The sequence below is a fragment of the Lontra canadensis genome, unplaced genomic scaffold (genome assembly GCF_010015895.1).
Source record: "Lontra canadensis isolate GAN:19392208 unplaced genomic scaffold, GSC_riverotter_1.0 scaffold113, whole genome shotgun sequence".
Lineage (NCBI taxonomy): Eukaryota > Metazoa > Chordata > Mammalia > Carnivora > Mustelidae > Lontra > Lontra canadensis.
In genome coordinates this window covers 565,359-593,320 of record NW_022631107.1, presented here as the reverse complement: position 1 = coordinate 593,320, position 27,962 = coordinate 565,359, and the positions used below count along the sequence as shown (strand labels likewise).

Here is a 27,962-nt window from a genome sequence, read left to right as displayed (position 1 = left end):
TCACTTTTTCCAAGTGATGATTCTCAATGAGTACACTGTTTTCTACTCTGGGTTTTCTGTTAATGGTACCATCATCTTTCCAAATGCATGAGCTTAAACTTTTACACTTATTCCCCCATTCAACAGTTTTTTCTATTCTACTTTTATTCCCATTTTCATATGGATTTCTTTTTTACCTCTATTTCTGTTGTCCACCTTTACTCTCATCTAGACTATATCATTACCTCCTGTGATGGTTAATTTTGTACGTCAGCCTGGCAGGTGTATTTGGAAGAGACTGACATTTAGATCTGTGAATAAGCAGATTACCCTCCATAATGTGGGTGGGTCTCATCCAATCAGTTGATGGTCTGAAGAGAATACAAAGACTGGCTTCCCCAAGCTAGAGAGAATTCTCCAATAGCCTGCCTTCAGATTTAAGCCACACCATCGGCTCTCCTGGGTCTCTAGCCTGCCAACTCACACGAGAGATTTTGTACTTGTCAGTCTCCATATTCACATGAACCAATTATTTATAATACATCTCTTTTATATATACAGCCCATTGGTTCTAATTTCTCTGGAAAACCCTCACTTAAGACAGATTTCGGTACTTGCAAAATGCTGTGCTACTGTGACATATGTAAAAATGGGAAGGAGCTCTGGAGTTGGACTGTAAAAGTCTGGAAGTTTTAAGGCACAATGTTGGAAAAAACTTAAGACCACATTGAAGGGGCTGTTGGTAGAAATATGGGTGTTAATGGTGATTCTAGTTCTGACTGAGATGGGAATGAGAAACATGTTACTGGAAACCTTGTTAGAAAGTGTGTGTTGGGGGACGGGGGCTGACTAAATTGTTTTAGTGCTTTATGTAAGGTAGAACTTGTGAGTGACCACCTTGGATATTTAGAAAAGGAGATTTATAAGCAAACTATTTTTTTTTAAAGATGTTATTTATTTATTTATTTGACAGACTGAGATCACAAGTAGGCAGAGAAGCAGGTAGAGAGAGAGGAGGAAGCAGGCTCCCTGCTGAGCAGAGAGCCCGATGTGGGGCTCGATCCCAGTATCCTGGGATCATGACCTGAGCCGAAGGCAGAGGCTTTAACCCGCTGAGCCACCCAGGTGCTCCTATAAGCAAACTGTTGAAGTACAGCCTGGTTTCTCCTTATTACAGTAAAATGTGAGAGGAGACAGATGAACTGAAGAAAAAGTTGTTAAGAAAAACAGAAATTAAACATTTAGGAAATTCTAGGCCTATTCATATTGCAAATAGTGAGAAAGTATGTTCTGGAGAGAACACCAAGGGAATGGTCTATGACCCATTCCGTAAAGTGATTACCTATGGATCTAATCAGCCATCTCAGCAGAAGCCAAAAACAGTGCTGGGATTGATTATACCAAGCAGGCACGCTGCCGGTCGGAATTAAAGGAGATACACACAGGATGAAATAAAGGAAGGCTTTCAGGTTTCTGGAATTCTAATAGGACTAATAGAAATATCTTACTGAAAACATGCTTCATCCTTGAAGAAAAGGGAAGCAGAGCCCCAAGGTACCAACAAGGCTGTCACTGCCAATATAAGCCTGGGGGCAAGGCTGTCTACTCCTGGGTTTCAAAGGGTAGGGCCGGATCCACGGTCAGTGGGTCAGGTTGTTCCTGCCCACCACTTCAGGAGCATGGCCACTACCCACGGGGCCTGCGTAACAGGGAAGGAACCAGAACATTATGTCTCGGCCTTAAGATCTAACAGCATTTGCCTTGCCAGGTTTTGGACTTGCTTGGGACCTATCAGACCTTTCTTCTTCCTGATTTCTCTTATTTGGAATGGGAATGCCTACCCTACTGGTGTCCCACTATTGTATTTTAGACGTGCTTAAATTGTTAGGTTCCACAGGGTAAGCTAGGGAAGAATTCATTGCCAAATGTCTGTTGGGGGGTGCAGAACCACCCTGAATGAGGGTGAGAATAACCTCAACTGCTTATTATAATTTAAAAAATGAAATAACCAGTGTTGGATTTTAATTATTTATTTTTTTAAATTGTGGTAAGGTACACATGACATGAAGTTTACCACTTTAACAATTTTTGTTCACGCATCATTTTCCCGGTTTTTTTCTGTGTTTCCTGTTAGCTCACTGCATTTTTAAGTCAGCTGTTCTAAATTCTTTGTTCAGGGGTGCCTGGGTGGCTCAGCGGGTTAAGCCACTGCCTTCGGCTCAGGTCATGATCTCAGAGTCCTGGGATTGAGCCCCGCATCGGGCTCTCTGCTCAGCAGGGAGCCTGCTTCCTCCTCTCTCTCTGCCTGCCTCTCTGCCTGCTTGTGATCTCTCTGTCAAATAAATAAATAAAATCTTTTTTAAAATAAATAAATAAATAAATTCTTTGTTCAGTAATTCAAAGATCTCAGTTTCTTTATGGTCAGTATCTGGAGATCATTTTAACCATTTTTAAGTGTACATTTCAGTGGTATTAACCAGCTCACTGCTTGCAACCATTACTACCATGGCCTCTGTGTACTTGAGACAAATGTGTTTTCCCTTGTTGGGGGGCAGTGTTCTAAGGTGTCTGTTATTTCTAGTTGATTTACCGTGTTGTTCAAATCCTCGATTTCCTTACGGATCTTCTTATCCGGTTGCTTTTTTCCATTATTAAATGGGGGAGAAGTTAAATAAACCCTAGTACACCACACAATGTCTTAATACACAATCATTTATTCAGTAAATACTTATTAAGTGCCAAGGCACTGCTTTATAGCTGCTGAAAACATAGGAACTTGTTAGACTATAAGCTCCACAAAGAGAGGCTCTCAGAGTCTGCTCTTCTCACTGACATATTCTAGAACATATCAAACAAAAGACACTGAATAGGTATTTAAGGAATAAATGAATGCATGTCTCTTTTTTTAAAAGATTTTGTTCACTTAGAGAAAGAGTACACGCATGTGCGAGAGCAGGGGACATCAAGAGAGGGAGAGGGAGAGAATCTCAAGCAGACTCCCTGCGAAGCACGAGACTGACATTGGGACTTGATCTCACGACCCTGAGATCATAACCTGAGCCAAAACCAAGAGTTGGACAATTAACCGATTAAGCCACCCAGGCACCTCTAAATGAATGCATTTCAGTGTGATAAGGTTTTGTAGGGTTACCAATGAATATAATTTAGATTATACTTTTCACATGAAATTAGGGTTTTAAAAGCATTCTGTATATGCACAGCTTTTTAATGTCAGTCGTACCTCAATAAAGTGGTTTTAAGAAAAAAAGCAACTTACTTAAAGTACAAGAAGGGCAGCTTCATGTATTCTGGCTTATAATCTAAATGGGGCTCGTGTGTTTCTAAACATGGTGCACATCCACCATTCTTTAACCAACCCTGGAAACATACCTTTACAATGTACTGCAATGGCACCCTCTGCATTTTCACAAATATCCAGAAATTCTTTGACGATGGCATCAGTAGGGGTGCTACCATCCGCAAAGAAAAGATCATAGTGATCGAAACCAGCATTTGTAAAGCGTTTGGCATCATACATCCTTTTATTCAGACGAATAATGGTAGTAACGTTGTGATTCTTAAAATATGAAATATAAGCCTCGGGAGAATGTTGGTGGTAACCTACATAAAGAAATTCACCAGATGCTGTCAAATGCAGAAAGAAAACAACAGATAACAATTTTACTTATAATTGGGTGGAAAAAATATCTGGACTAGGGATTGAATACCAGTTTGATTATAACTGGCAAAGCACTAATTTAAGAAGTTAAAAGCCAGGCAGAATGATGTACTAAAATGACCAAGTTTATTTAAATAATTAAGACAGACAAGCATGGTTTAACTCTTTGGCCTCTTCCAAAGGAAAATACAGGTGGATACTTCTTACAATAACAAAATTATACTAGGTTCCCTATTTTCACATACCGCTTTCAAGTCTGGTTCTTGAATGAGGTCCACAGAAGGCAATAAATTGGTCTGGTATTATCCAATTTAAATCTCCATTTTCTGCTTTCTGCAAAGGGAATATCAGTACAATTCATTTTTAGACTTAATCTCCTGTCCACATCCCTTCTCAATACTGAGTGTCTGAAGGACTTCAAATCCATTTGTTTTAGCACAAAAGTGTATATAAATGACCAGGAGAAAAGAAAGTTAAAATTAAGCCTGCTATGAGTATTCCCAGGGAACAGTTAGTTAACTTCTCCTCGTCCTAATCGGTTTTCTTAAGATAGCATTTCTTTGGGATAGTCAGCTTTGGAAAATAGAGCTGACTCCTGCTACCTAAAATATAACTACATATTTTGGTTATTTTATCCACATAAATTCTCATGTGGTTACTGCTACTTAATAAGAAAGTGATTTTTTTTTTTAATATGAGTGAATCCAGAAGCTTCCCTATTTTCCTTGAATGACTGTCTTCCAATATGAGCAATCTTGACTCCTTCAACAAAGGGAAAGTAACAAAATTCTTGATTTCTCCATATTTACACTTTACTCATAGAGAGACACACTTCCATCATTTTGTTAGCTATTCAGTAAGAGAAATTTGCACTAACCCCACCAGGAAATTTGAAATTATAAGTACAGTGAGATTACAGTCTATCTCTAGAAAAAAACACAAATATAAACTGAAATTTAAAACACTTTACTTCCTCTTATTAAGTCCTTTCAACTAAGTTACCATAACAATTATTATAAGATATAGCTAAACTTTAACAATAATAGAAATGGATACACAAAGATTTAAGCAGGAAGGGGAAGACACGATAGTGAAGGAGAGAACTAGCAATAAGGGGCTGCCTGGGTGGCTCAGTGGGTTAAGCCTCTTCCTTCGGCTCAGGTCATGGTCTCAGGGCCCTGGGATTGAGCCCCACATTGGGCTCTCTGCTCAGCGGGAAGCCTATTTCCCCACCCCCCATTCTCTGCCTGCCTCTCTGCCTACTTGTGATCTCTGTCAAATAAATAAATAAAACCTTAAAAAAAAAAAACTAGCAATAAAAACAAGATCAATTAGCTTTGCAATTGGGGTATACATATGTGCACTTAAGAACAAGAAAGAAATAAACTGGGAGTTGCCTGAGTATTTATAGGCCAGTCAGGTAATCCCAATCCAATTTACTTAATTATCAGTGAGGGGAATTAATGAGCCCATGTTCCATACTAAAAAGGCCTAAGCAGGAATGAGAATGGGCCCAGATATTTCAATTTTGAAATGAAACCAGAAATCTGGAGTTTTTAATGAGAAACTGATTAGATTTCATTGAATTTGCAGACATCACAGATTGTGTGTAAGATGCATCCTGAATTCAGAGAAGTTAAAATGGGGGAAAAATGGGCATCATGGAATCAAAGAAAGACACGAATCCAAAATTTTTAAATACACCAGAGACTGAACAAAACGACCCATGGTCTGTAGCTACGTAAACAGTTCCTTGGGTCTCAGTGCAGTTTCACTGAAAGTAAACAGCTTTTGTCGGCAACCTTGTTACTCCCCGCAACACTGCAATTTCTGCATTAGTGAGAGGGAAACTAATTAGCACCTATAGTACTCCTTAGTAACATAAAGACACCACTCTGCTCCACTGAAGGATACCAACTGGCAGTCTTACTACTTTTACTTGCCTAAAAGGAGAAAGTATTTTTTATTTTAAATGTTTAATTTTATGAGGATAAGCACAAAAATAATGGTATTAAGTTATATTTACTAGTTTAAGATGCAAATTACATATCTATTGTACTTCAGATATGTACTCCCATTCCGGAGAAGATATGGTTGGCCTGAATGAATCAATCCTGAGCTATGCTTTAGATCTTTGTATATCACAGTAGTGACTAATTGTAACTATTAAAACAAAACAGTTTAAAATAATAGTTACTCTAGAAATCGATTGTGAAAGGGCAGTTATCCCAGGATTCCAGATACTGCTGCATAGAGTGCTATCTATGGAATCACTCCATTATGAGTGAGAAAGTCTGCTCAAGGTAACCACGGTAGCGTAAAGAGACAAGATTCCATGAGGACTCATGGTGAAGAGACCTTCAGCAAAGCATCTTACTATCTATTTAAAGGGCAGAATGGTAGAACCAAATTACTTATGCTTAAAAAAAAAAGTACACTACATTTAAAAATGTAGAGGACATCTATTGCTTTGCTTTCCTAGACTTTCTTCTCTTTTTGTTTGGGTGGTTTGATAGGGCTGATCCCAGCACTCCACTCCAACTACCAAGATGGCCCACCTACCAACCACCCTCATCAGAAACACAGTCTGGTTTAGGCTAGGGACACGACCTAGGCAGGCCAATGAGGAACTTGTGGGTCTTTTCTGATGACTTTGCCGAGAGAATAAATCAAAGCTGCTGGTCACCATTTTTATCACTACTGGGCAGCTTTAGCCTAATTTCAAATACTGGAGTACATTAATCAGGTCATGCATGAAGTTATACCTGCTCCTGGATGTTTTATTTATATAAGTCAATAAATTTTCCTTTTTTAGTTAAGCCGTTTCTATTTACTTTCTGTAACTTGCAACCAATACAGTCTTGACTTCATATCAACAAAAGATTATGATAAAAATATTTTTTCCAGAGGTAATTAGATATATAATGACTACTCATCTCATAAGATCCTCTGTTAAGGGTTTTATGATTTTCTCATTTAATCACTACATGAAAATCATCAACACTAAAAAAAAAAGAAAACTGAAGAAAAATGCCCATAAGCACATTCATGCAACTCTGAAAAGATGCATCAAATGCAGAAATCGCCATTAAGAACTGGAACTACAGAACTGGGGGTGAGAGGATAAAGACCTGAATTTTTTTTTTACTCTATACACATCTAAATCATTCACTTCTTTAAAAAACAAGAATATTATCTCTGTAAGTAAAACATGAATAAAGGAGTTAAAAGCAATATCCTTGAAAACTTACTTCATAGTGTTCATATTCATCAAGGTTAAATGAGTTGAAATTAAGGAAGTCATACTGCATTGCCTAAAATCCAAAGGAAAACTTTTAATAAAGATGTAAATAAGAAAACAATTTCCAATCCAATTTCCTAATTAAAATTTCAGGAGGTACCCCAAAAGAGCATTATTATATTTAGATTTTGTTCCACTTACTAGTTTTCAAAGAAGGTGGATTATGTGTTTTAAATGCTTCCATTATCTGGAAAATTAGCTATAACAATATTTATTTTAATGAGATTTGATTTTTTAAAATTTTCCTTCATCAATCATCCTATCCATGCAGAGCTAAATAAAACAAGTTTTCAAAGTAATGCTACTAAACTTATTAGCTCAACACCACTCAACCTTCAAATCTAATGCCCAAGCAATGATCCCTAAATAAATAAAAAAGGAGGAAACTCTAGGTAAGCTTATTCTAAGCAAATCCCGCCACTTCATAAACATTTTCACTTTCAAATTCTTTTGAATTTGAATTAAAAGATTTAATGTTCTTGATACTACTCAAAATTCAAAATTTTGAAAAAAATTCTTCTTTCAATAAGGAGAAAAACCATAAAATTTCTGTTCTGTGGCCTCACTCTGAATTGCAGCGGGCAGATAACGTAAGCAAAATAAGCACAGTATCTAGTTTCTGACACAAAGACCAGCTGGTGGCCCCTGAGAAGTGTTGTCCCTGGTTGATGATCTCCTTGCCAAGCAGTATATAATCAGGAATTTTTAAATGAAGTACAGTTGACATACAATGTTTTATTAGTTTCAGGTGTCCAACATAATGATTTGACAACTCTGGGTATTACCCAGTGCTCACCACAGTAAATGTAGTCACCATCAGTCACCATACAACGTTATTATATACTACTATTGACTACATTCTCTTCACTGTACTTTTCATCTCTCTGTATAAGCAAGAATTGTCAATCAGCAAAGTATTCTTGGTTCATAAGGGGTGACTCTATAAACTCAACTTCCAAAATTTAAACTACTGAAATACAAATGAAAAATAAGGCTACAATACCAAACAAAAAGCCCGTTTTTAAAAATAGTTATTTAAATTCTAAGACCATGATGAATTATATTTCTCTGAATTCAAAATATTCAATATATGTCATGCTATTTGAACTACAGATGTTCCTAACAGAATGATACAAGAAAATGTAAATTGTAGGCAATTTCTATTCATAAGGAGAGCCTATTAGAAGCTGCATTAAAATTAAGTCATAATTATATTTATAAATGTTTTATATATGCAGTAATATTCCAAATCAGCCACCAACAAAAAAAATGTTTAAATTGAAAATCAGAAGCCATCAAATAAAATTAAATATAGACAGAAAAACAAACTTGGCCTATAGTTCCTGCTAATTAATTAGACTTTGGATGTAGTATCTGATTAAAAAAAAAGAAACTAAGCTGAGAAATAATGGAAACTGCTATAGAACGTTAGAGTAGACCATTTCCAAGGCTAAGTTTTTCACCTCTCCTTTTAAAGGAGAGAAGGGAGCTCTAGGATCAGGACAGTTATGCCTGCCTACATTAGCAATTCCCAGGGGCCCATCTGGCAGGAACTATAACTGCAACCGGAAGGGGTCGTTTCCATTTGCTGTCCCTCCATCTCTTGAGCACTCCCTCTGAACATTACTTGCCTAATCTGAGGCCTGATGGAACTGCCTCAAAGCATATGGTAATGAAGCCAACCAGCTCCATTTATCACTGGACTCAAACCCAAAAAAAAAACCATTAAGTTCCATACCTTGTTGCCTAAGATAGGAAAAAAAGGTATACTAATTAATCTCCGAATTTGTTTACTACTTAGTTCTCAAAATTCTCAGAAAGCCACCATGTTTCATTATATAAGAAAGTAAACCCAGGTTTCTTTTGCCTCTGAAAATACAAGTCACATAAAACTTAAGATGTTGTTGAAGGCCTATTTGATCCATGAGCAACCGATTTCCAATTCTTGTTTCCTGTGCTGCCCTGACATTCAAGACATATACCTGAGGGAGTGAGTGTTATAACCATAGTCTGCTACGTCACATAACTCCAGGGGACCCCATTCATTTAGAATGTGATATGAAAGGTGTCCCTCAGAGTCAAAAACAGCAAGCAGCCCTGGTTATAAAACACAGGAGTTATTTTTAAATAGCTTTGACAAAGCAGTGGTGACCTACTTAGTCTTATATAAAACCTAGTAACCAACTAATGGGCTATACAAATTCTTCTGTTGAACTAAAAATTGAATGCTTGAAGATACAAAAATGAAGTGTTTGTATCAGTTACTGTGTTCTAGAAATGTCCGTTGTAATTAGGATTGGTGGATATCGGACACGTAAAATACACAAATCAGAGAGAACTTGTAAACCTGTAATCTATTTATTTCTTGTTTTTCTCTGAAATCACAACACACTCAAAACAAGTCTGGATTTAGCACCTAATTACATAACTACTGTGCTCTGTTTTTCAAGTGGCTTTTCTCCCAACTCATTCAGACAAACACTCAGATTCAGAAAAACTTTTCTGGTTTGGCATCATTTTAACATTAGTGGGGAAATGGGATATCTCTGACATCATACACATCTTGGAAGATCTTTGTAGAAGAAGGCCTAGCCTTCCTAGGGGCTATAGTTTTCAACTCAATACTGGGCACATCCTACGAATCACTTACCTTCTTTACTGCATGAAAACAGTCGAGAAGTGTAATGTAGAAATTGCAACTTCCATAGGCAGCATCTCTGAAATCCCAAAAGTATTGAAATAAATAGCTCAGTTAATTTCATTTTCTGTATTACACTTGCATCAAGACAGAGCTGACTAGAATTCAAAATCAAACCACAAACTCAGGACCAGGCTCAAAAAAAAAAAAAAATTACCAAAAAGCTAGATAGATACTATATATATATATATAGTATCTATCTAGCTTTTTGGTTAGTTAAGTCAAGGATAAGTCACTGTTACAAATTTCACTGCAGTTTCCATATATTCCAGTAGAAATTGTTTTATAGATGTGGATTAATAAAGACAACTTTCTAAATTTCCAATCATCTCCCAAGATAATTTCTGGCCTTGATAGCTAGGCTTCCGAAGTTTCTTCTTGAATTCTAATCAGTAATATGTTCCCCTCTCCACAAAAGGGCAAAGCATTGCAATTTTTCTTCAAACTGGAAAATACCATATTAAACTGTTACCAGGAAAGACTTCTTTTTGATTCTGTATTTACACATACATGCATGCCAAGTGTAAGTAGGTATTGTAGGTATATGTTCATCCATGTAGAGAAATCATATTAGGAAATCAAGGTAATGAAATACTAGATGTGAGTTAAAAAGCAGTCTGCTCCTAATAATACAATATATGTTTATAAAAAAATAAAAAATTATTTTAAAAAATGCAAATTCAAAACCACACAAAAAAGCAGTCTGCTCTTCTCATTATGTTTTCAGTCTTTAACAAGTTAAATGAGTAATTTCTTTCTGATTCTTAGAAGATCAGGGCACCAAGAAAACCACAGGAACTATGGGGTCAACCACCTTTGGTACTCCTGTGCAAGTGTTTAAATTAGTTTAAAGACAACTCCACCCAATACCGCATCAACAGCTATCTGTAATCTTACCACAAATCTCTTAATGTCTGTTAAGAATTTGTCCAGAAAAATAAGGCCATCCTACACTCACCTGCTTCTCCTTTCCAGCTACCCTGAGCCATTATAAAGTGAAAATGTTTGGAATTAGGCAAGATAAAAATTAATTGAATTGTGATCATTCTAGAAATGCCAAATTGTGACTCTCTGAACGGTCCTTAATTGTTCCCCTGGTGGAATCAGGCTGCTACTGAAGCCATCATTATTAATTGCCTGCCTTGGTTTTATTATAATAATATAATATTACTTACCTGAAAAATTAAACAACTCATTTAAAATTTTCAAGTTACACAAACCTTTAGAATACACACTTTCATAGCAACATGAATAAGGAGGAAAAGGACATCCTTTTTACTTAAAATAGTTTTACTGTCTGAATTGGTTAGAATTAAGGAGGTAAGTTATAGGTTAGCTTACACAGGATGGCACACCAAGTCTTAAAACATGGCACTTTTTCCTATAAGCTTCTGAATTTAAAAAGCTGCTCTTCTACAAACTAGAAAAGCTCTCTATGCAGCTTAGAAAATGATTTTACCAATTGTTTATTGGCAATATTCAGAAAGGAGAAAAACAAAATGAACCACAGTAGTTCTCAGTGTTGTCCCTGGCCAAGTGGCATAAGCATCACCCAATTTTGTTAGAAATACAAATTCCCAGGCTCCACCCCAAGCCTACTGAGTCAGAAGTTATATGGGTGGGCCGGGTAATTTGTGTTCTAATAGTTCCTCCAAATGTTTGTGATGTATGCTCAAGTTTAAGAACTACTGATCTATAGAATCAACACAAAACATATGTTTTGTAGGAATAATTTTTTTAAGGAATAAAGAATATTTTTAGAAAGAGAACCTATGTTAGGGAAATGAAGTAATTTAGCCTAAACCAAACCCAAAATTGTCAGTGGAGGCGCGCCTGTGGCTCACTCAGTTAAGCCGCTGACTCTTGATGTCAGCTTAGGTCATGATCTCAGGGTCCTGAGACTGAGCCCCGTGTAAGATTACTTGCTCTCAGTGTGGAGTCAGCTTGAGATTCTCTGCCTCTCCCTCTGTCCCTCCCCCTGCTTGCACATGTTCTCTCAAATAAGTAAATAAACATTTTTTTAAAAATTACAGGGAAAATATGGTAAACTCCCAAATTACATCCTAATTTTTTACATTTTCTCAGTTACTTTTATTATCTTCTTAACTTACTGATAATTCTTCCCCAGTCAAGTTAAAGCCATGTTGATTCAGTCTGTGATAACCTGAAATATTTATTCATTGCATATTTTTGAGAACCTACAATGGGCCAAGCCCTGCTCTAGTCAATGATGTTTCCACAAGCTTTAATCTGGGCTCAGCTAAAGTTCTACCTCACACATCATACTACCTGAATAGACAACAAAAATCTTTCTTTACTCATTCATGTTTATTTCTTAATACCTCCAACTTTAAACACACCCACACATCCTTCCTTCTACCCAAGCAATCAGGTTTCCACAAAACAGCCGAACAGCAGTTATGAATATAGATCTAAGGCTGCCAGAGGGGGACTTGTTACTAAGATAATTTAACAAACTTAGAAAAGTGGGCAGCTGTGTGTGTGGCTAAGTCAGTTGAGCGTCTGCCTTCAGCTTGGGTCATGATCTCAGGGTCCTGCTTCTCCCTCTGCCTGTAGGTTCCCCTGCTTGTGCTCTCTCTCTCTCCCTCTGAAAAATAAAGAAAAGAAAGAGAAAAAGACAAAGACAAAGACAAAAACAAAACAAACTTGGAAAAGTAAAGGAGCAGGTGCCTGGCCGGCTTAGTTAGTGGAGTATGTGACTCTTGGTCTTGGGGTTGTGCGTTCAAGCCCCAAGTTGGGTATGGAGATTACTTAAAAATAGAATCTTCTAAATAAATAAATATATAAGGCAGGTGAGAATCAATGAAAAGATGGGGCGCCTGGGTGGCTCAGTGGGTTGGGGCCTCTGCCTTCGGCTCAGGTCATTACCCCAGGGTCCTGGGATTGAGCCCCGCATCAGGTTCTCTGCTCAGCGGGGAGCCTGCTTCCCCTCCTTTCTCTCTGCCTGCCTCTCTGCCTACTTGTGATCTCTGTCTGTCAAATAAATTAAAAAAAAAAAAAAAAAGAATGAAAAGAGTATTGCCGAGAAACTGCAAAACAAGGTCAAATACTAGCTTTAAGAATAACGGTTTTTGCAGCAGCTTGTATGCATAATAGCCCAAAACTGCAAATAACACAAGAATCCATCAAAAGGACCAAGGGTAAATAAACTGTGATATGTTCATAGAATGGAATGCTACAAAAGCAGTAAAAAAAAGGATGAATATTGATACTTGCCATAACATGGATAAATCTCACAGGCATTATGCATTTAAAAAGCTAGGTCCCAACCCTCCGTAATCCCTACTATATGACTCCATTCATAAAAGTTCAAAGGCAAGAAAAACTGATGTGATAGAAGTCACAGTATAGTGGTTACTTGGGGGATAGTTACTGACTAGAAAGGGGCTGAAGGGAATCCTTAGGAATGTTGGCAGTGTTCTATACCTGGAACTGGATGGTGGTTACATACACATATAAGATTAGTAGATTTCTTTTAACTATATTAAGATATACATTAATTGAGGGGCCCCTGGGTGGCTCAGTTGGTTAAGCTCATGATCCCTGGTTCCTGGGATCGAGCCCCACATCGGGCTCCCTGCTCTGTGGGGGAATCTGCTTCTCCCTCTCCTGACTACTGCTCCCCCTGCTTGCGTGCTCTCTGTCAAATAAATAAAATCTTAAAAAACAAAAAGAAAGAAAGAAAAAGATACACATTAAGAAAAAAACCAGGGGCACCTGGGTGGCTCGGTGGGTTCATCCTCTGCCTTCAGCTCAGGTCATGATCCCAGGGTTCTGGGATCGAGCCCCACATCGGGCTCTCTGCTCAGCAGGGAGCCTGCTTCCCTCTCTCTCTGCCTGCCTCTCTGCCTACTTGTGATCTCTGTCTGCCAAATAAATAAATAAAATAAAATTTAAAAAAACAAACAAAAAAACCCAAAAATATGAATGTTCAAGAAATGTTAGCTAAAGATAGGCACTGTACTAGGTGTTTTATATGCAGGATGTTACTTAATCCTCATAACCCATTAGGAAGATCTTACTGTTATTCTCACTTATGGACTAGGAGACCAAGTCTCACATTTGTAAAGAACCATAGAGATGTTAGTGGCAGAACCGAGGGTCAAACTCCCCTTGCTCTAACATCAATAATCAAACTATTAAAAACTACACAGTACTATCTCCCAAGAAAACAGAAAGCAAAGGTCCCCTTCCCCCCGACCCTCAAAAATCAACTAAGAAGCAAAGCAAAAACAGATAATACCAAAGAATGGCAGTGTATATTCTTCCTAACAATAATAATCATAAGGTTCCGAGAAAATACTGAACTACATTTTATACTATATTTTCATTTAGATGGCAGAGAAATATTGATATAATCCATTAAGAAGTCATATATAGGTACATACAAACATGTAAACTCAGTGGTTAAAGAATTATATGTAAGTTGAATTAAATCTAATTAAATATTGCTATGGAGCATAGAAAGTTTAACTACAAATGAATGCTATTCTTGTTAACAGCTATATTTATACTGTGCACTTAAAGAGTGGCAAGGATAAAAGACTATAATGCAATTTTTCAGAATATTATCATGCTTAAAAAATTATCAAAGCTTTATTAATTCTGAGAGACCTACTTTCTAATTAGTAAGTTCAACAGAACAGTAAAATGTGGTGAAGCACCAGATGTTTAAATCCGCATATGCTGATACTTTTATAAAATGCAGTAAGTAGAAAATATGATAGTATTGCATTATTACATACCACAAAAGAACACAGTAACTTCTGTAAATAAAAAATACTTTCTATTTAATTAAAATACAGAATTTTTTTTACTTTTTTATTTACAAGTGAAAGTGAATTACTAGAAAAAATAGAAGGAAAAAATCAAATACAAGCTCAAATTCTTCTAATATTTGATTCCACAGACATTAAAGTACTCTATTATTATGAAAGTCTCTAAAATCTTACTTGCAATTCCTATACTTGTCACAGCTGGTAACAAAGCATTCACACACTGACACTAATTCACAGACCATACCTAGAGAACCAATACTTTAAATACATCAGATATCTGGCATCTAGGCCTACAAAGATTCAAATTTTACAAACTTGAGCTGTTTCTAGCTAAGTCCCGTTTTTTAGAGAATTACTAGCTGTACTCCCAGGACCAGAAGTAACTAACTTCAATTCTCAGTGCCAAACTTCAGTAATTTTTTTTTTTTTAAAGATTTTATTTATTTATTTGACAGAGAGAGATCACAAGTAGGCAGAGAGGCAGGCAGAGAGAGAGGGAGAAGCAGGTTCCCTGCCGAGCAGAGAGCCTGATGCAGAGCTTGATCCCAGGACCCTGAGATCATGACCTGGGCCAAAGGCAGAGGCTTAGCCCACTGAGCTACCCAGGCGCCCCCAAACTTCAGTAATTTTAAACACAGGTATGGCAAAAAGGCAACATTTATTCTGTTTTGGCCTTTGCATTTAAATTAATGCAAATTCTCTTTTACATTAACAGTGTTCCATGGATCCTTACTTGGATTATGTGAAATGTATGTGCTTGTTCTATTTCAGGACCTTATGTTATAAACTTTAAGAATGGCACTATTATAAAGGAATACCAATAGGAAGAACTCTACAACAAAATTAACACTGTATACCAATGTTCCTATGACTCATAGACCACAGATACAAGCGTTTCTTCTAAAGGAAGTATATGATTGCTATAATAGCACAGGTTGAGAAAAAAAGTAGAGCACTCTCCAGTTTAGAAAATAATCTTCATCTCTTCCTACCCTCCTCAAATAACAGAAGACCTAACATAATCCTTGCACTAGAAAGAAAGATGGTAGTACTGGGTTCAAAGTAATTCTTTTAATTTGCTAAATCACTTAACATACAGTCTTCAGTGCAATATAAAGCTGAAACAAACATCTATTTCATGGACTAAGTCCATGGACAGTCCTACACTTACTGAAGAAGATTCTGCCTAAAGGTCAATGGGACCCATCACAAAGCTTGTCTAAAATGAAGTCAAATTCACAAACTTATGTTTTTCAAAGCAAGGCCATCCCTTCAACATCAGGCATTCAAGGTATATGCAACAATACTAAAACTACTAACTTATGAGTAATAATGCAATACTTAAAATTATCACAGTATGCAATCCACAAAATTGTTTCACATGTTTATCTCATGTTAAGTGCCATACGATATTTCAATTATGTAGCTAAGTCAAGGATTTTAAGAAACAGGTAGATAAACTTTGAGAACTTAAAGAAAAACACAAGCTTTTTCAAAATATCTGCAACACAATCACCTGGTAAGTTTGAGGTGAGGATGAGGCTACCACCTGCTTATACAAAGACACTACTTCTATACCACCTTGATGACAAAGACATTTGGCATTTGGTTTTTCTAGTAGTGGTGCTTGCCACACGAGCAACCTCACCCACTATATCTGCTGGCATATTGCTAGGACAAAGATGTTCCTTTATGCCACTGAAATTAACTCCTGCTTATCAGGAAAACTTATTTCTTAACTCTTCAGGGCCCAAACTCCTCAGTGGCAGCTCTGAGTACTGTAATCCCAGGAATGTCATCTGATTACAAAGTATAGTTTCCATAAGTGGCAGAGGTTCTCACGCAGAAGTGATTCACTGCCACAAGGGACACCTGGCAATGTCTAGAGACATTCTGGTTTCCACAATTAATTTCGTGGAGGTGGAGGTGTTACTGGCAACTAGTAGGCAGAAGCCGGAGATGCTGTTAAAGATCCTACAATACACAGGACAGCCCCCACAACAAAATGTCAATAGTGTCACTGTTGAGCAACCTAGATCTATGGTATTATTTGTACCCACTCCAAAATGACTATTTACCAGGTCTTCCCCCCACCTCTCCCCGTTCCACCCCCTGGCCAAAAACAACTACACCAAGATATTTCAAGATTTTTCTGGCAAGGGCCTGATTGAATGAATCTGTCATGTTATTCTTATATTTACCTGAAAGGGATATAGGATGTATCTCCACACATTAATATTCTATATGCTTCTTCTGGAGCTCTCCCCAAATATATAACCTACATTTGAAAAGAGAAGAAAAAGGCAGTTTATTTCTAAATGAAGATACAGTGTTGTCACTGCAAAATTTTGCACGATTTCTCTCTAATTAACTGAGCCTGGTTCTCCAGCCTTCCCAAGGGTCCTGAGTGCCAGGTAGAGTACTCAGTATTCCACCAGTACCCAGTACCCCACCAGTGAATTCCTTTTTTCCTTCAATCTGCCATAGCTAGTTTCTGTTGCTTGCAGTAAGAGCACTGAACAAACAACTTCACAACAACTTTGTGGTAACAAGTATAGCGTTTTTAAAACAGGACATTTTCTATATCAGGACATTAGATGGAACACATGCTTTTAACCTCATCTTCTTGAAAATCCACTGAAATGACCATAAAGAAGTGTGTAGGGGATGTGGATGGGAAATGGACTGAGACTGGGGAAAAGGTGGAGAAGGACATAAAGGCAGAGCAAGATTTTGATTAACTCTTTTCATTTAGATTTAACTACTTACAACACTGTACAGGTTTTCTATAAAACTGCATTTGCTGCCCATTTTCATTGGCTTCTTTTATCTTCAGAACTACTTTACGCTTCCATCTTTATGTGGTAGGGCTATTCCAAGTAGCTTTTTTAGCATTTTGGATCCTCCACTGGTATTCCTTGCATTTCCAATAGTTTCTTGTTCTCTGCCCTGACATTTACAGACAATGTATATGATTTTTTTTGACGGGTAGTTCCTTTCTCTCAATAATTCATTCATGTTGCTCTACTGTCTTTTCAGTGCTAGAGTTGCAGAAGTATTTTACCAGCCTCTTTCTCTCTTCTTGCTTACAAGTAACCTACAAGAAGCTTGGAATTCAAGGGGCATCTGGGTGGCTCAGTCAGTTAAGCACCTGCCTTCGGCTTAGGTCATGATCCCAGGGACCTGGGATCGAGCCCCATGTTGGGCTCCCTCATCAGCAGGGAACCTGCTTCTGAGCCCTCCTCTTCCCAGTTCTCTCTCGCTATCTCTCTCTTTCTCTCAAATAAATAAATAAAATCTTTAAAAAGAAAGAAACCTGGAGTTTGAAAATTTCACTGACATCCCCCTAAGTAAGTCATCCTCAATCTCCAATGAAGTTTGCCTGGGACTTTCTGACCCTCATTCAATCTGAAGGCACAAGCCTTTTTCCAACTCAGAATCTTCCTGCAGGGCAGGGCATTTTCACTCGTGCATGGGAAGATGGGGAGGTGGCCACAGCATTAGATTTGGCATATATATTATTACATAAATTAGATTCAATGCTAAAGCTTACTTTGGGATAATATACTTTAAATTTTGATCACAAAGGGGCTCCTGGGTGGCTCAGTCGGTTAAGTGTCCGACTCGTGATTTCAAACCAGGTCATGATCTTAGGGTTGTGAGACTGAGCTCTGTGTTTAGCTCCACACTCAGTGGGGAGTTTGCTTGAGATTCTCTCCTTCTGTTCCTCTCATGCATACTCTCTAAAATAAATAAATAAATCTTTAAAAAAGCAACAAAACTAAATTATATATATACTAAATTATAAACTTTTTGTCTTCATTAGTTATACATATGAACTGTTTCCTCAACCTAACTGTGAACTCTTTGAAGTGAGGACCCATGTCTTAGGTTTCATTTTAAATTCCTGGTTCATATACTATATATGGACTCTGATTCAATGTTTAATTCACTGAACCTAAATTCTTAAATCTTAAGTATTAAAAAATCTTTGGATTAAGAGAAATTATAAAATCACAGATCCAACAAGGATCTTTGAAACTTTGAGGACATGTCCCAAAACTGGTCATTAACAGTTGATTCAGCTTCCAGAGAGCATTTCACCAATTTTCTGTTTAAAGAATCATAACTGCAGAACTTTTTCCCAATGTCTAGGCTGTTTCTCAATATGGTTTTATCCTATTTACTCTTTAAAAAAATACAAATTTTAATTAACTATACAGAATCTTCTAACGTTTATCTACGGCAGCATCCAAATCCACGAGAAAAGGTCTAAGAAAAAATAATTGATTACAATAAGGAAATGCTTTGTTACCTTGTACCTAGTACAAATTTTCAAGTACAGTTATTTGTGAGTCATATAAGATTGCAATTTATCATGAATTAACCATAAGATAATCTATTATAATCTCAGTCATCTTTTTGTCTATATATTACTTCCTCTTTTAAGCATCAACTTATCACATGACTTTCTATTTTATTACTTTTTATTTGGAAGAACAGCATGATAATTCTTTGAGGAAAAAATTTTGAAATCCAACCTCCCCCCCTTTCCAAATTTCCTCATTCTCTTCTACTCTCCAACATGTTTGCTTTCTTTTCTAAGGTTTACTGTGTAACACCAGTAAAGTCTTTTCTTTTCTCCATTCTATTTTAGGACTTACTAGTAGACAGACTAGTAGAGGTCCAGAAACCTCTTTCAGATTCTCCCTAAAATTCTAGTAAGACCTTCTCTCAAATTATATAAAATTTTCCTTAAGCACCAGGTTAAAGATAATTCTTCTTACCCAAGATTGCAGTTCTTTAGTTTCTTCAATTACTAAAACTGCAATTAGGTATTATTTCCCTCTAACCTTCAAAACAAAAATAGTCTAATATATTAAATAATTTTTCAGGTTGGATGTATGTTTTGGAACACATGTTCAATTTAAAGAACACAAGAGCACTGTAACATTTTTTCCTTTGGAGGAATAAAACCTAAATCCCTAGTAATGAGCTTTAAAAAAGTTATTTTTAAATCCAGCTGGGGAATGCCTGTACATAATGTACATACATAGATGATATGGGTATTAATGAGATAAGCTGAAGGAAATTTATAGACTCAGAACAAATCTATTTTATAATGCTACAGTCTGAATGCTTGTGTGCCCCACCTTGCAAATTCCTATGTTGAAATCCTAACCCCCAAAAGGTGATGGTATTAGTAGATGGGGCCTCTGGGAGATGGTTAGCCATAAGGGTGGAGCAATCATGAATGGGATCAGTGTCTTGTAAAAGAGGCTCCAGAGAGATCCTTAGCCCCTTCTACCATGTAAGAGGCCTCACCAGACCATGCTGATGTACCCTGATCTCAGAACTCCCAGCCTCCATAACTGTGGGAAATAAAGTTCTGTGTGTTTATAAGCCTCCCAGTCTCTGGCAGTTCATTACTGCTACTGAAAGGACTAAGACACGTAACTATCAAGGGAATATTTGCTACTAATCTATCATTTTTCACTGTACACCCATTCACCTTCCCTAGTCAAAAGGCCTTGCCATATGAAATTATTTTAAATTTAAGAAAAACCCTATAAATGACTCCTATATTAACACAAATCCCCAAATTAGTAAACTCTAAATCAATGCAATGTTATAATCTGTCACTGTGTTCCCGGCAATTTGGAAGCTAGGTCCTTCTCAAATTACTTTGGTATATTTTCATGAGAAGCTATGAACAAATATAGAATGGTCATTCTAATTCCACACTGCTGTCCAAAAATAGAAAGCAACAAATGAGGAACAAGAGAGATATTAAACAGCTGTGGTAGCCAGCTTCTTAAACAGCCTTCATGATGCTTATCTCCTGGTATTTCTACCCTCCCAGGTAGCTCCCTCCCACAATGACTAGGGCACCCATGTGTAAACAATGCATAAATGGCAGAGTATGACTTCTGAGGCTAACTCATAAATGACACTGAGGCTTCTGCCATGGATTCCTCACTCCAGGTACCTCATTCAATGAGGGCAGTTGGGCAGCCCATGTGGCAAGGAACAGAAGCCTCGTGCCAATAACCAGCATTAACCGGCCAGGGGTGTGATTGGACCATGTTTTAGCAGTGCCTCCAGCCCCAGGCAAGCCTTCAGATGACTGCAGCCCAGTGGGATAATTTGTCAGGCAAATTTCTCAGGCAAAAAAAAGGTAACAGGTTAGCACAATAAACAGTGAATAAGGAAATGATCACTTCAGTTTGTTAAAAGTAGATAAATAAGCAAATAGATGACAAGTGCAGAGATGTAAATGTAAACAGGCCCCAAGGCTTAGAAAGCAACGGGAAGGAAAGCCTGTAGTCTGTCTCTCTCTCTCTCTGAGGTAGGTAATCTCTCTGAAGAAGCAAAGGGCAATCTCACAAGATGAATAAAATATTGAGGAAAAAATACTTGAGAAGTCAGTAGAGCTTTTTAAAGTCCTAGTGTAAATATCTTTTTTGCTGAATAATACCATAGCCATTTCTAGGACTTCCACACTCCCATTTTTAAAAATTATCATCTCCCTGCCCCAGTCCCTGTGACAACTGCTAACCTTGGACTACTGATCTGTATTTCAAAACCTGGGAGGGGCTTGATCAGTGGTGAATGAAATCAGTGGACTGAAAGAAAAGAGTTATAGCCTGATCATTCAATTTCAATCCTGACAATTCAGGCCTCAAATAATAAAACCCAATCATTTAGACATATACTTCTTATTTCTTTTCTTACATACAACATTTTGAAGCTCCAGCTATGTACTCAGAGAGACTTAAAACCATCTTTGTAGGTTTTAAAAACCAAAACATTACACAAATCATCCTGAGAATGAAGAATAACAAAGGATATTTAAATTCCACAACAAATGTGGCAGTCAGATAAGCCAGTAAACCATTTTCAAAAATTTTTCACAGAGAAATATCACAATGTTTCCAGTATTAACTATTTTCACTTCAACCAGATAACATAGTCTTTCCTATGACAAGACTGAAATGATCTTTCTTAAAAAATCACTCATCAGATTAACACAGAATGTTTATGAATCAATGAAAGTTAGAAACAAGCTTAAAGATCCAACTGCTGAATAAAAAAGGCAAGTAGGGACAAGACTATATACAATTAACAATTTTATATGATAAAATAAATAAAGTAAAATCACTTTCACAGCTCCTGCACTAATACCAAAAAAAAAAAAACCTAATCACTTAAAAAAAATCACTTTTTAAAAAAATCCTAATCATTTTTTAAAAAATCAGATAGCCTTAGATTTCAATAGTTGTAACTTTTCAGTTATTTTTATGTATATATGTTTGTAGATATATATAGTAGATTGGTAGAATGATCCTTGATTTAGATAAAGGGAAACTGCAAATTTGGCATAGCAATCATGTATCTGCCAAGGCCAGACAGCTAATAAATGTGAGGAAATTGGGCCTGGGTATTAGTGTACATGGTTATATTATGCGGGTGTTAGGGATATTTTTTTAAAACAAAGCAAAAATCTCAATTTTTTTTTTTTTTGCATGAAACTTTCTAATGTTTAAACATTGGCAAAAGCAACCTACTATTTATAAATACTCAGTTACACAGAGCTAGCAGGCCACTACTTTTCAAACTGTTACAGTCACTGGTCATCCAAAATCACACTGCTTGTTATTGGATAGAAGAGGGCCTACTGCTCAGGCCTTATTTATAGACAAGAAACCGTACTATCTCAAACACGTACTGAAACTAGGACAGGATCCAAAATTCCAGAGAGCTTAAAAGATCTACAATCAAAGCTCATAATAGAGAGTCATTTCCCTTCACTCTATCCCCAAATTAATATCACCCTGCAAGTGTCATAGGCGGCTATAATACCAGTGGTCAGGCTCACGGGAGCAAGAAAGGAAGTGAGGCTGTGATCAGCTGTGATGCCTTCAGCTACCTCCACCACACGACCTCTTCCTCTGGCCCATGTCGTCCCCTTCTGGGCACACCTCGCACTAACCAGCTCCTGGTTGCTATTTACAGCAGCTTGTTGCTATTTGCCCAGCCTGTCACAGACACCCAGGAAGGTGTCTGCTGGGTGATGAGTGTTTACAAAGACTTGGGCTGTCCCACCTGATTTTATCCTCCCATCTTTGGCGCCCCATCTAGACTGCTGTTTGCTGAACTAGATTTTTACCTACTGCTTTCAGATCCTCTCCTTTCTGCTCCCTTTGGTTTAACTTCTCTCATCTGATCCCTTCACCCTGGAGCCACCTTAAGCCAGCACTGACTACTCTGTGTCCAAAATAAATTAAATCCTTAAAAAAAAGTAGACCACAAGTTCAAAAGGTCTTCATTAAATAACAAATTAAGTCCCTGAGCTTTTAGCATGACTGTTGAAGTAATTTCAAATTCAACACAATTTAGGATTCTACTCACAGACTGAATTAATAAAATCCTAGAACTTAATTAGTATAATTTTCGATGTAAATGTTTACAAGGGAAGCCATTCTAAAGGTTATAAAAACTGCTTAGAATTTTAAAATACTACAGAGTGATATTCTGAACAAGGAATCTACATGTAAGCAAAATTAGCTCTCCCAAAGTAATCTATTGAACATTAAAGGAAAGCAAATTTGCAAGCTATATACCAAGAGTTTGCTTGCATCAATTATTTTACACTGAGAACACTTTAACCACAAGAAAATATTAGAAATGGTGGTTAATTTCCCAGGCTAGCCCTCAAAAGTACATTTACCTATGGAAGAGCTGAATACTATGTATCTGCAGAAAAATATAATTGCTGGGGCAATAAGATTTGAACAAAGTTGATAACCGACAAGATAAAATGGCATCTTTCTTGTTTTTTAATATAAAAAGTAGATTTAAGATATGAGAATAGTGGAACGAAGCAGAAAAATATAAAGAAAAAGACATTTAGTGAGTGCTTAATTTGTGCCAGATGCTCTACATAAATTGAAAGTGCAGGCATCTCAGTGCCCTCTTCCAAAAAGCTGTTTTGCAACTAGAAATTAAAGTTTGTACCTACTAGTATAATAATGCACTACCACTTCTGTTACAAAGTATACATGTAAAAAAATACATAGTAAGAGAGAGATAAAGTGACAATTATTTCTTAAATGATTATATAGAACAATTGTGCTTTAAAGAACCTCTGTTCACTAAAATATTAATAAATTTAAGTTAGTGGTTCATTTTGTAAGTATCTTGATTTAAAAGCCTAGTTGTGAGTTTAGCTATTTTTTTGTTGTTGGTTAAAAAAAAACTTTATGGAAGTATAATTTATACCATCAATGAAAACATCTTAAATGTACAGGTCAGTGGGTTTCAACAACTGTGCACAGCTATATAACCACAACACAATCCAGGTGTCTTATCACCCCAAAGATTCTTTTGTGCATCTTCCCAGTTAGTCCCAAATGTCTCCCTCCTCCCCCATTAAGTCTGAGGCAACCACTGCTATGCCTTCTATCACTGTGGACTAGACATACAAGACATCTTCCAAGGGCTTCATATAAATAAAATCATGTACAGCTGTTTCAATTCTTGATGTTAATGGGTGCTGTAACTTAAAAAGATATTTTCCAGTGATAAGTAAATGCAAATGCAGTAATGATTACACTCATTTTCTTTCATCCTATCCAGCAATGATGGACATTTGGTTAGTAAATTCTCAACATCCCAAATGCTAAGGGGATGTTGTTAAAAACTAAAGTAGTTGTAAAAAACTAAAGGGGAAAGTGCTACACATTTCTGCAATGTTTAGCAAATAAGTTTAGAATCCACTGAAACATTATTGAGATGATTTTAAACTGGGTTATAACATTTTGTTTTGTGGCTATTAATGTGACCCTTGACTTTGAAAGCTATGTCCTTAAAGGGAAAAGATCATTCATTCTGCCTTTTCAGAAGGAAGCTGGTTTCAGGATAACCAAATTGGTTTCAGTCTCAACTGGAGAGGGGAAACTCAATTCCCATAAAAGAAAGCCAACTAATAAATGCAGGATGAATAAAATAACTGGAAATTATGGTTATATTGAAGCCATAATAAAATTATTGATTGAGGCAAGTCCTATTAATTGTATAAAACACTAGATGCATGGTTGATGGGGAACTGAACATACAAATAGTTCCAAAATTAACACCATATGGAATATATTAAGTCATAAAGGAGAAAACCATACATTGAAGGAATTTGATGGTTAGCACCGAATCCAGTGGTCGTTTTTAGCATCCTTAATGGTAATTTAGGTATTATATGTTTTCTAACAGAATGCAACATAAACTACTAATACAGGAGCCTATAGATTTAACTTTCAGTTCATAAGACATACAGAGAATGGATAAACAAGTTTAAAAATACCACAAGGAAGAAAACAGAGAAATTCAAAAGGTGGAACATTCCATAAGGGGTCTGGTCTCTTCCATACATCAGTGTTAGCAAAAATGGACCATACATGTGTCAGAGAGACTAAGGGCACAACAATCACACACAATGTATGATCCTGGATTAGGTACTGTTTTGGACATTTTGGATCAATGGAGGAAATATGAATGTAATCCAGGTATTACTAAAATGGAAGAATGGGCCACTGACTGGAAAAAAAAAAAACAGTGATAAAACTGTCCTGGTGAACATAAAACAGATGGGATTTTACACACACATATGCACATGTCCTGCTTTTATAAATACAAAAGAGGGTTCTTTTTAAGGCAAGTTTCCTAAATTTCTCAAGGGTATAAATATGGGTTTTGACATGACATTTTTCACAACAAAATGACAAAACAAAGTTTCAAGCTTTTATTTTCAAAATACTCTCTTCACTATCAAGAATGTTTTGAAAGGCACTTGCTTTTCCACTTAAAATTTCACCCTTACTTCAAATGACAGGTTAAATACCACTACCCCCCAAATCTGCCTAGGTATTTGCCACCGACTTATCACAACGGGGTAAACTTACTACTCTATAAAATTATGTGATGTACTTATCTTTTTGTAAAAAGAAAAACTCAGATATCTTCTATATTTTTTGACTTTTCTACAGTGAGTAAGTTTATAAAAGATTTTTACTTTCACCTAGTGTGTTAATAAAGCTCCTACCATTTCAGATAGTTGCTGAAACCATTTATCAGGCCACACAAAGTGCAATAGTTGGAAATACACAAAGACAAATGAATAGTTAAGCCAATTAATAGTTAAGCCAATCTCATTTCTGCCACATGTAGCACCTGACCATCTGACAAATGGGACTAACAGAGCATGGGCATATCAATCCTGTTTCAATAGCTGAGTATTTTGACTATTTTCAAAACCAAACCTCCTCTGTTTTTAAGACAAAAAAAATAAATAGAAGGACTGACACAACACCAAGCCTCCTCTACACCCCATATTAGATCCTTTTGAATACACGAAGATAGAGAGTGCATTCCTTTCAGAGTGTAAAAGGATGGATAGAGAGTCAGTCCATTCGGAATATTTCCTTCCCAACAGTTCTTCCTCCAGATTTTTTGTTCTAACATTACCACACCATCTTCCAGATGAATCACTAAAAAGCATTCATTACTATTTCCCAAATTCCTCAACAACTCCAGAAAGGTCATCAAGGCTGCAAACCAATTTCTAGGAAACTCACTCTTTCTAAAATTCTTTAATCAGAGGATTCAACAGACTTCAACCAGATCAAATCCTCACCTCAAATCCATCAAATTCACACTCAATGTTTAATCTTTTGAGGTAGCTATATTATATCTTGACACTCCTTTGCTACTATTAATAAATTTCTGCCTTTGACTCAGGTCATGATCCCAGGGTCCTGGAATTGAGCTTGGAGCCCACAGTTGGGCTCCCTGGTCAGCAGGGAGCCTGTTTCTCCCTCTCCCTCGGCACCTCCCACCCTCCACTCGTGCTCTTGCACACTCTGTAATAAATGAACAAAATCTTTATTAATTAATTAATTTCCTTTTATTAGAAGTTTTTCTCCTGTTTTCTCACCTAGCATCATTTCAACTCCAAGCTTCTATTTTAGCCAACCAGTCACAGCTGCACACTTTTGCTAAAGCCAAGAACTGTAATCCTCCTGCCGAGCTGACTTCTAACTCAGCAGAGGAATGAACTCAACTGAATGTCCAAATTGCTTACCTGGCACTTTACTAACCAATCAAATCTGTGCTAATCTGAGACCATAAAACCCTGAAAGGACTTCTAACTCTAAATATGTTAAATATAGAAAAATAAACTTCAACCTGCCAAAACGCAACCATAAACAAAGTCAAAAGGACAACACCAAACTTAGAGCAAATATGACAACAAATTTTCAGTAAATGTGCTAAGGAGTCACTGTTTTATCACTGGCCATAAAAAACAACAGCAATAAGATTTTTAAAAAGAGATTCCTTATTTATAAAATTATCAAGTACTTTGTTTTTAACAAAACCCTTGGTTCCCACCACACTCACAGCCACCCTCTCTAGGGGTTCTTGACACTGAAGTCACCATGTCTGGCTCCCCAAGACCTGCTCCCTGCCTCCACCATCTTGGGGACATAACATCTGACCAGAGACAAATAAATGACTGACATAAGAGCAGGTGAGGCAGAACTCTGTGTGTTCTATTCAGGAGCATATTCTCTTAAATGGAATGCCTTCAGCCATTTCCCCCTTGATAATGTAAAGACTTTTACTGTTACACTAAGGACCATATCTCCAGGGTTCCCTTTAGTATTTTATAAACCCCAAGAATTCTGGCTGCATCCCTTTTTCTATAAAGCTGTCGTGATTTATTCTAATCCACAGGGCTTCTGACCCAGGTAATGGCTAAGTAATGGGGTTAAGTAATGGCACCTAATGCCCCAGTTAAAAGAGCCACCTCTCCATACTCTTTTTCTTAACTCGCATAGGCTTTTTTTTCCCCCTAAGAATTTTTGGTGCTAAGCACAATGAACACCACGAGAGATGAGGGGAAAAAAAAACCAAAAGCAACACATCTGGGTAAGCTTAAAAAGTCAAATTTTAGTAGACCTAATCTACAAGCAGTGTTTTCACACATTCAGAGATGGTAAGAAAACTTAGCCCTATCCCAGAAACATTTCTTCTGTGAACACAAGATGAAAACAAGAGCAAAAAGGCCTTAATCACATTTCCTAATGATTTACCTTAAACATAGAAAAGGAAATTATGGAAAGTTTAGGTGCAATTTCAGCCAGTACCACCAACTTCTGGTTTAATCACTGTATATTCCAAATTATTAAACTATATACCAGAAAATAATTTCCAAAAGGAGGAAGGCATGGCAGAGGCAAGTAGCAAGTTGGGGGAAGAAAAAACTTATCTAAAGAACTTCAGAAACAATCCCCTTATTGTGGATGACAGTAGAAGACACATCCACTCACTATTCTTCTCCAGTGAATAGGATAGCTGGCTTCCACACCAACAAACAAAAAGATAAGGGGCACTACTCTGGAGGAGCCATCAGCCTACTCTGGAAAAACTGTTGCTAAGTTACCCCTGCAGATG

The 27,962-nt window shown here is 36.9% G+C and overlaps 1 protein-coding gene across 18 annotated transcripts in view; it reads right to left on the bottom strand.

The window, feature by feature from the left end:
• Positions 1-27,962, bottom strand: part of CDC14B (cell division cycle 14B) — an 89,388-nt gene that overhangs the window by 15,769 nt on the left and 45,657 nt on the right. For 17 of the 18 annotated variants that reach the window (XM_032840525.1, XM_032840526.1, XM_032840535.1 and 14 more), the window contains 5 exons: positions 16,658-16,734; positions 9,610-9,676; positions 6,910-6,972; positions 3,904-3,991; positions 3,370-3,600 (listed from right to left, as the gene is read on the bottom strand). In XM_032840525.1, coding sequence (XP_032696416.1) covers positions 3,370-3,600; positions 3,904-3,991; positions 6,910-6,972; positions 9,610-9,676; positions 16,658-16,734 — 526 coding nt within the window. Of the gene's footprint in view, positions 1-3,369; positions 3,601-3,903; positions 3,992-6,909; positions 6,973-9,609; positions 9,677-16,657; positions 16,735-17,225; positions 17,306-27,962 lie in introns of those variants that run through there. The other variant, XM_032840542.1, reaches the window with a different exon arrangement.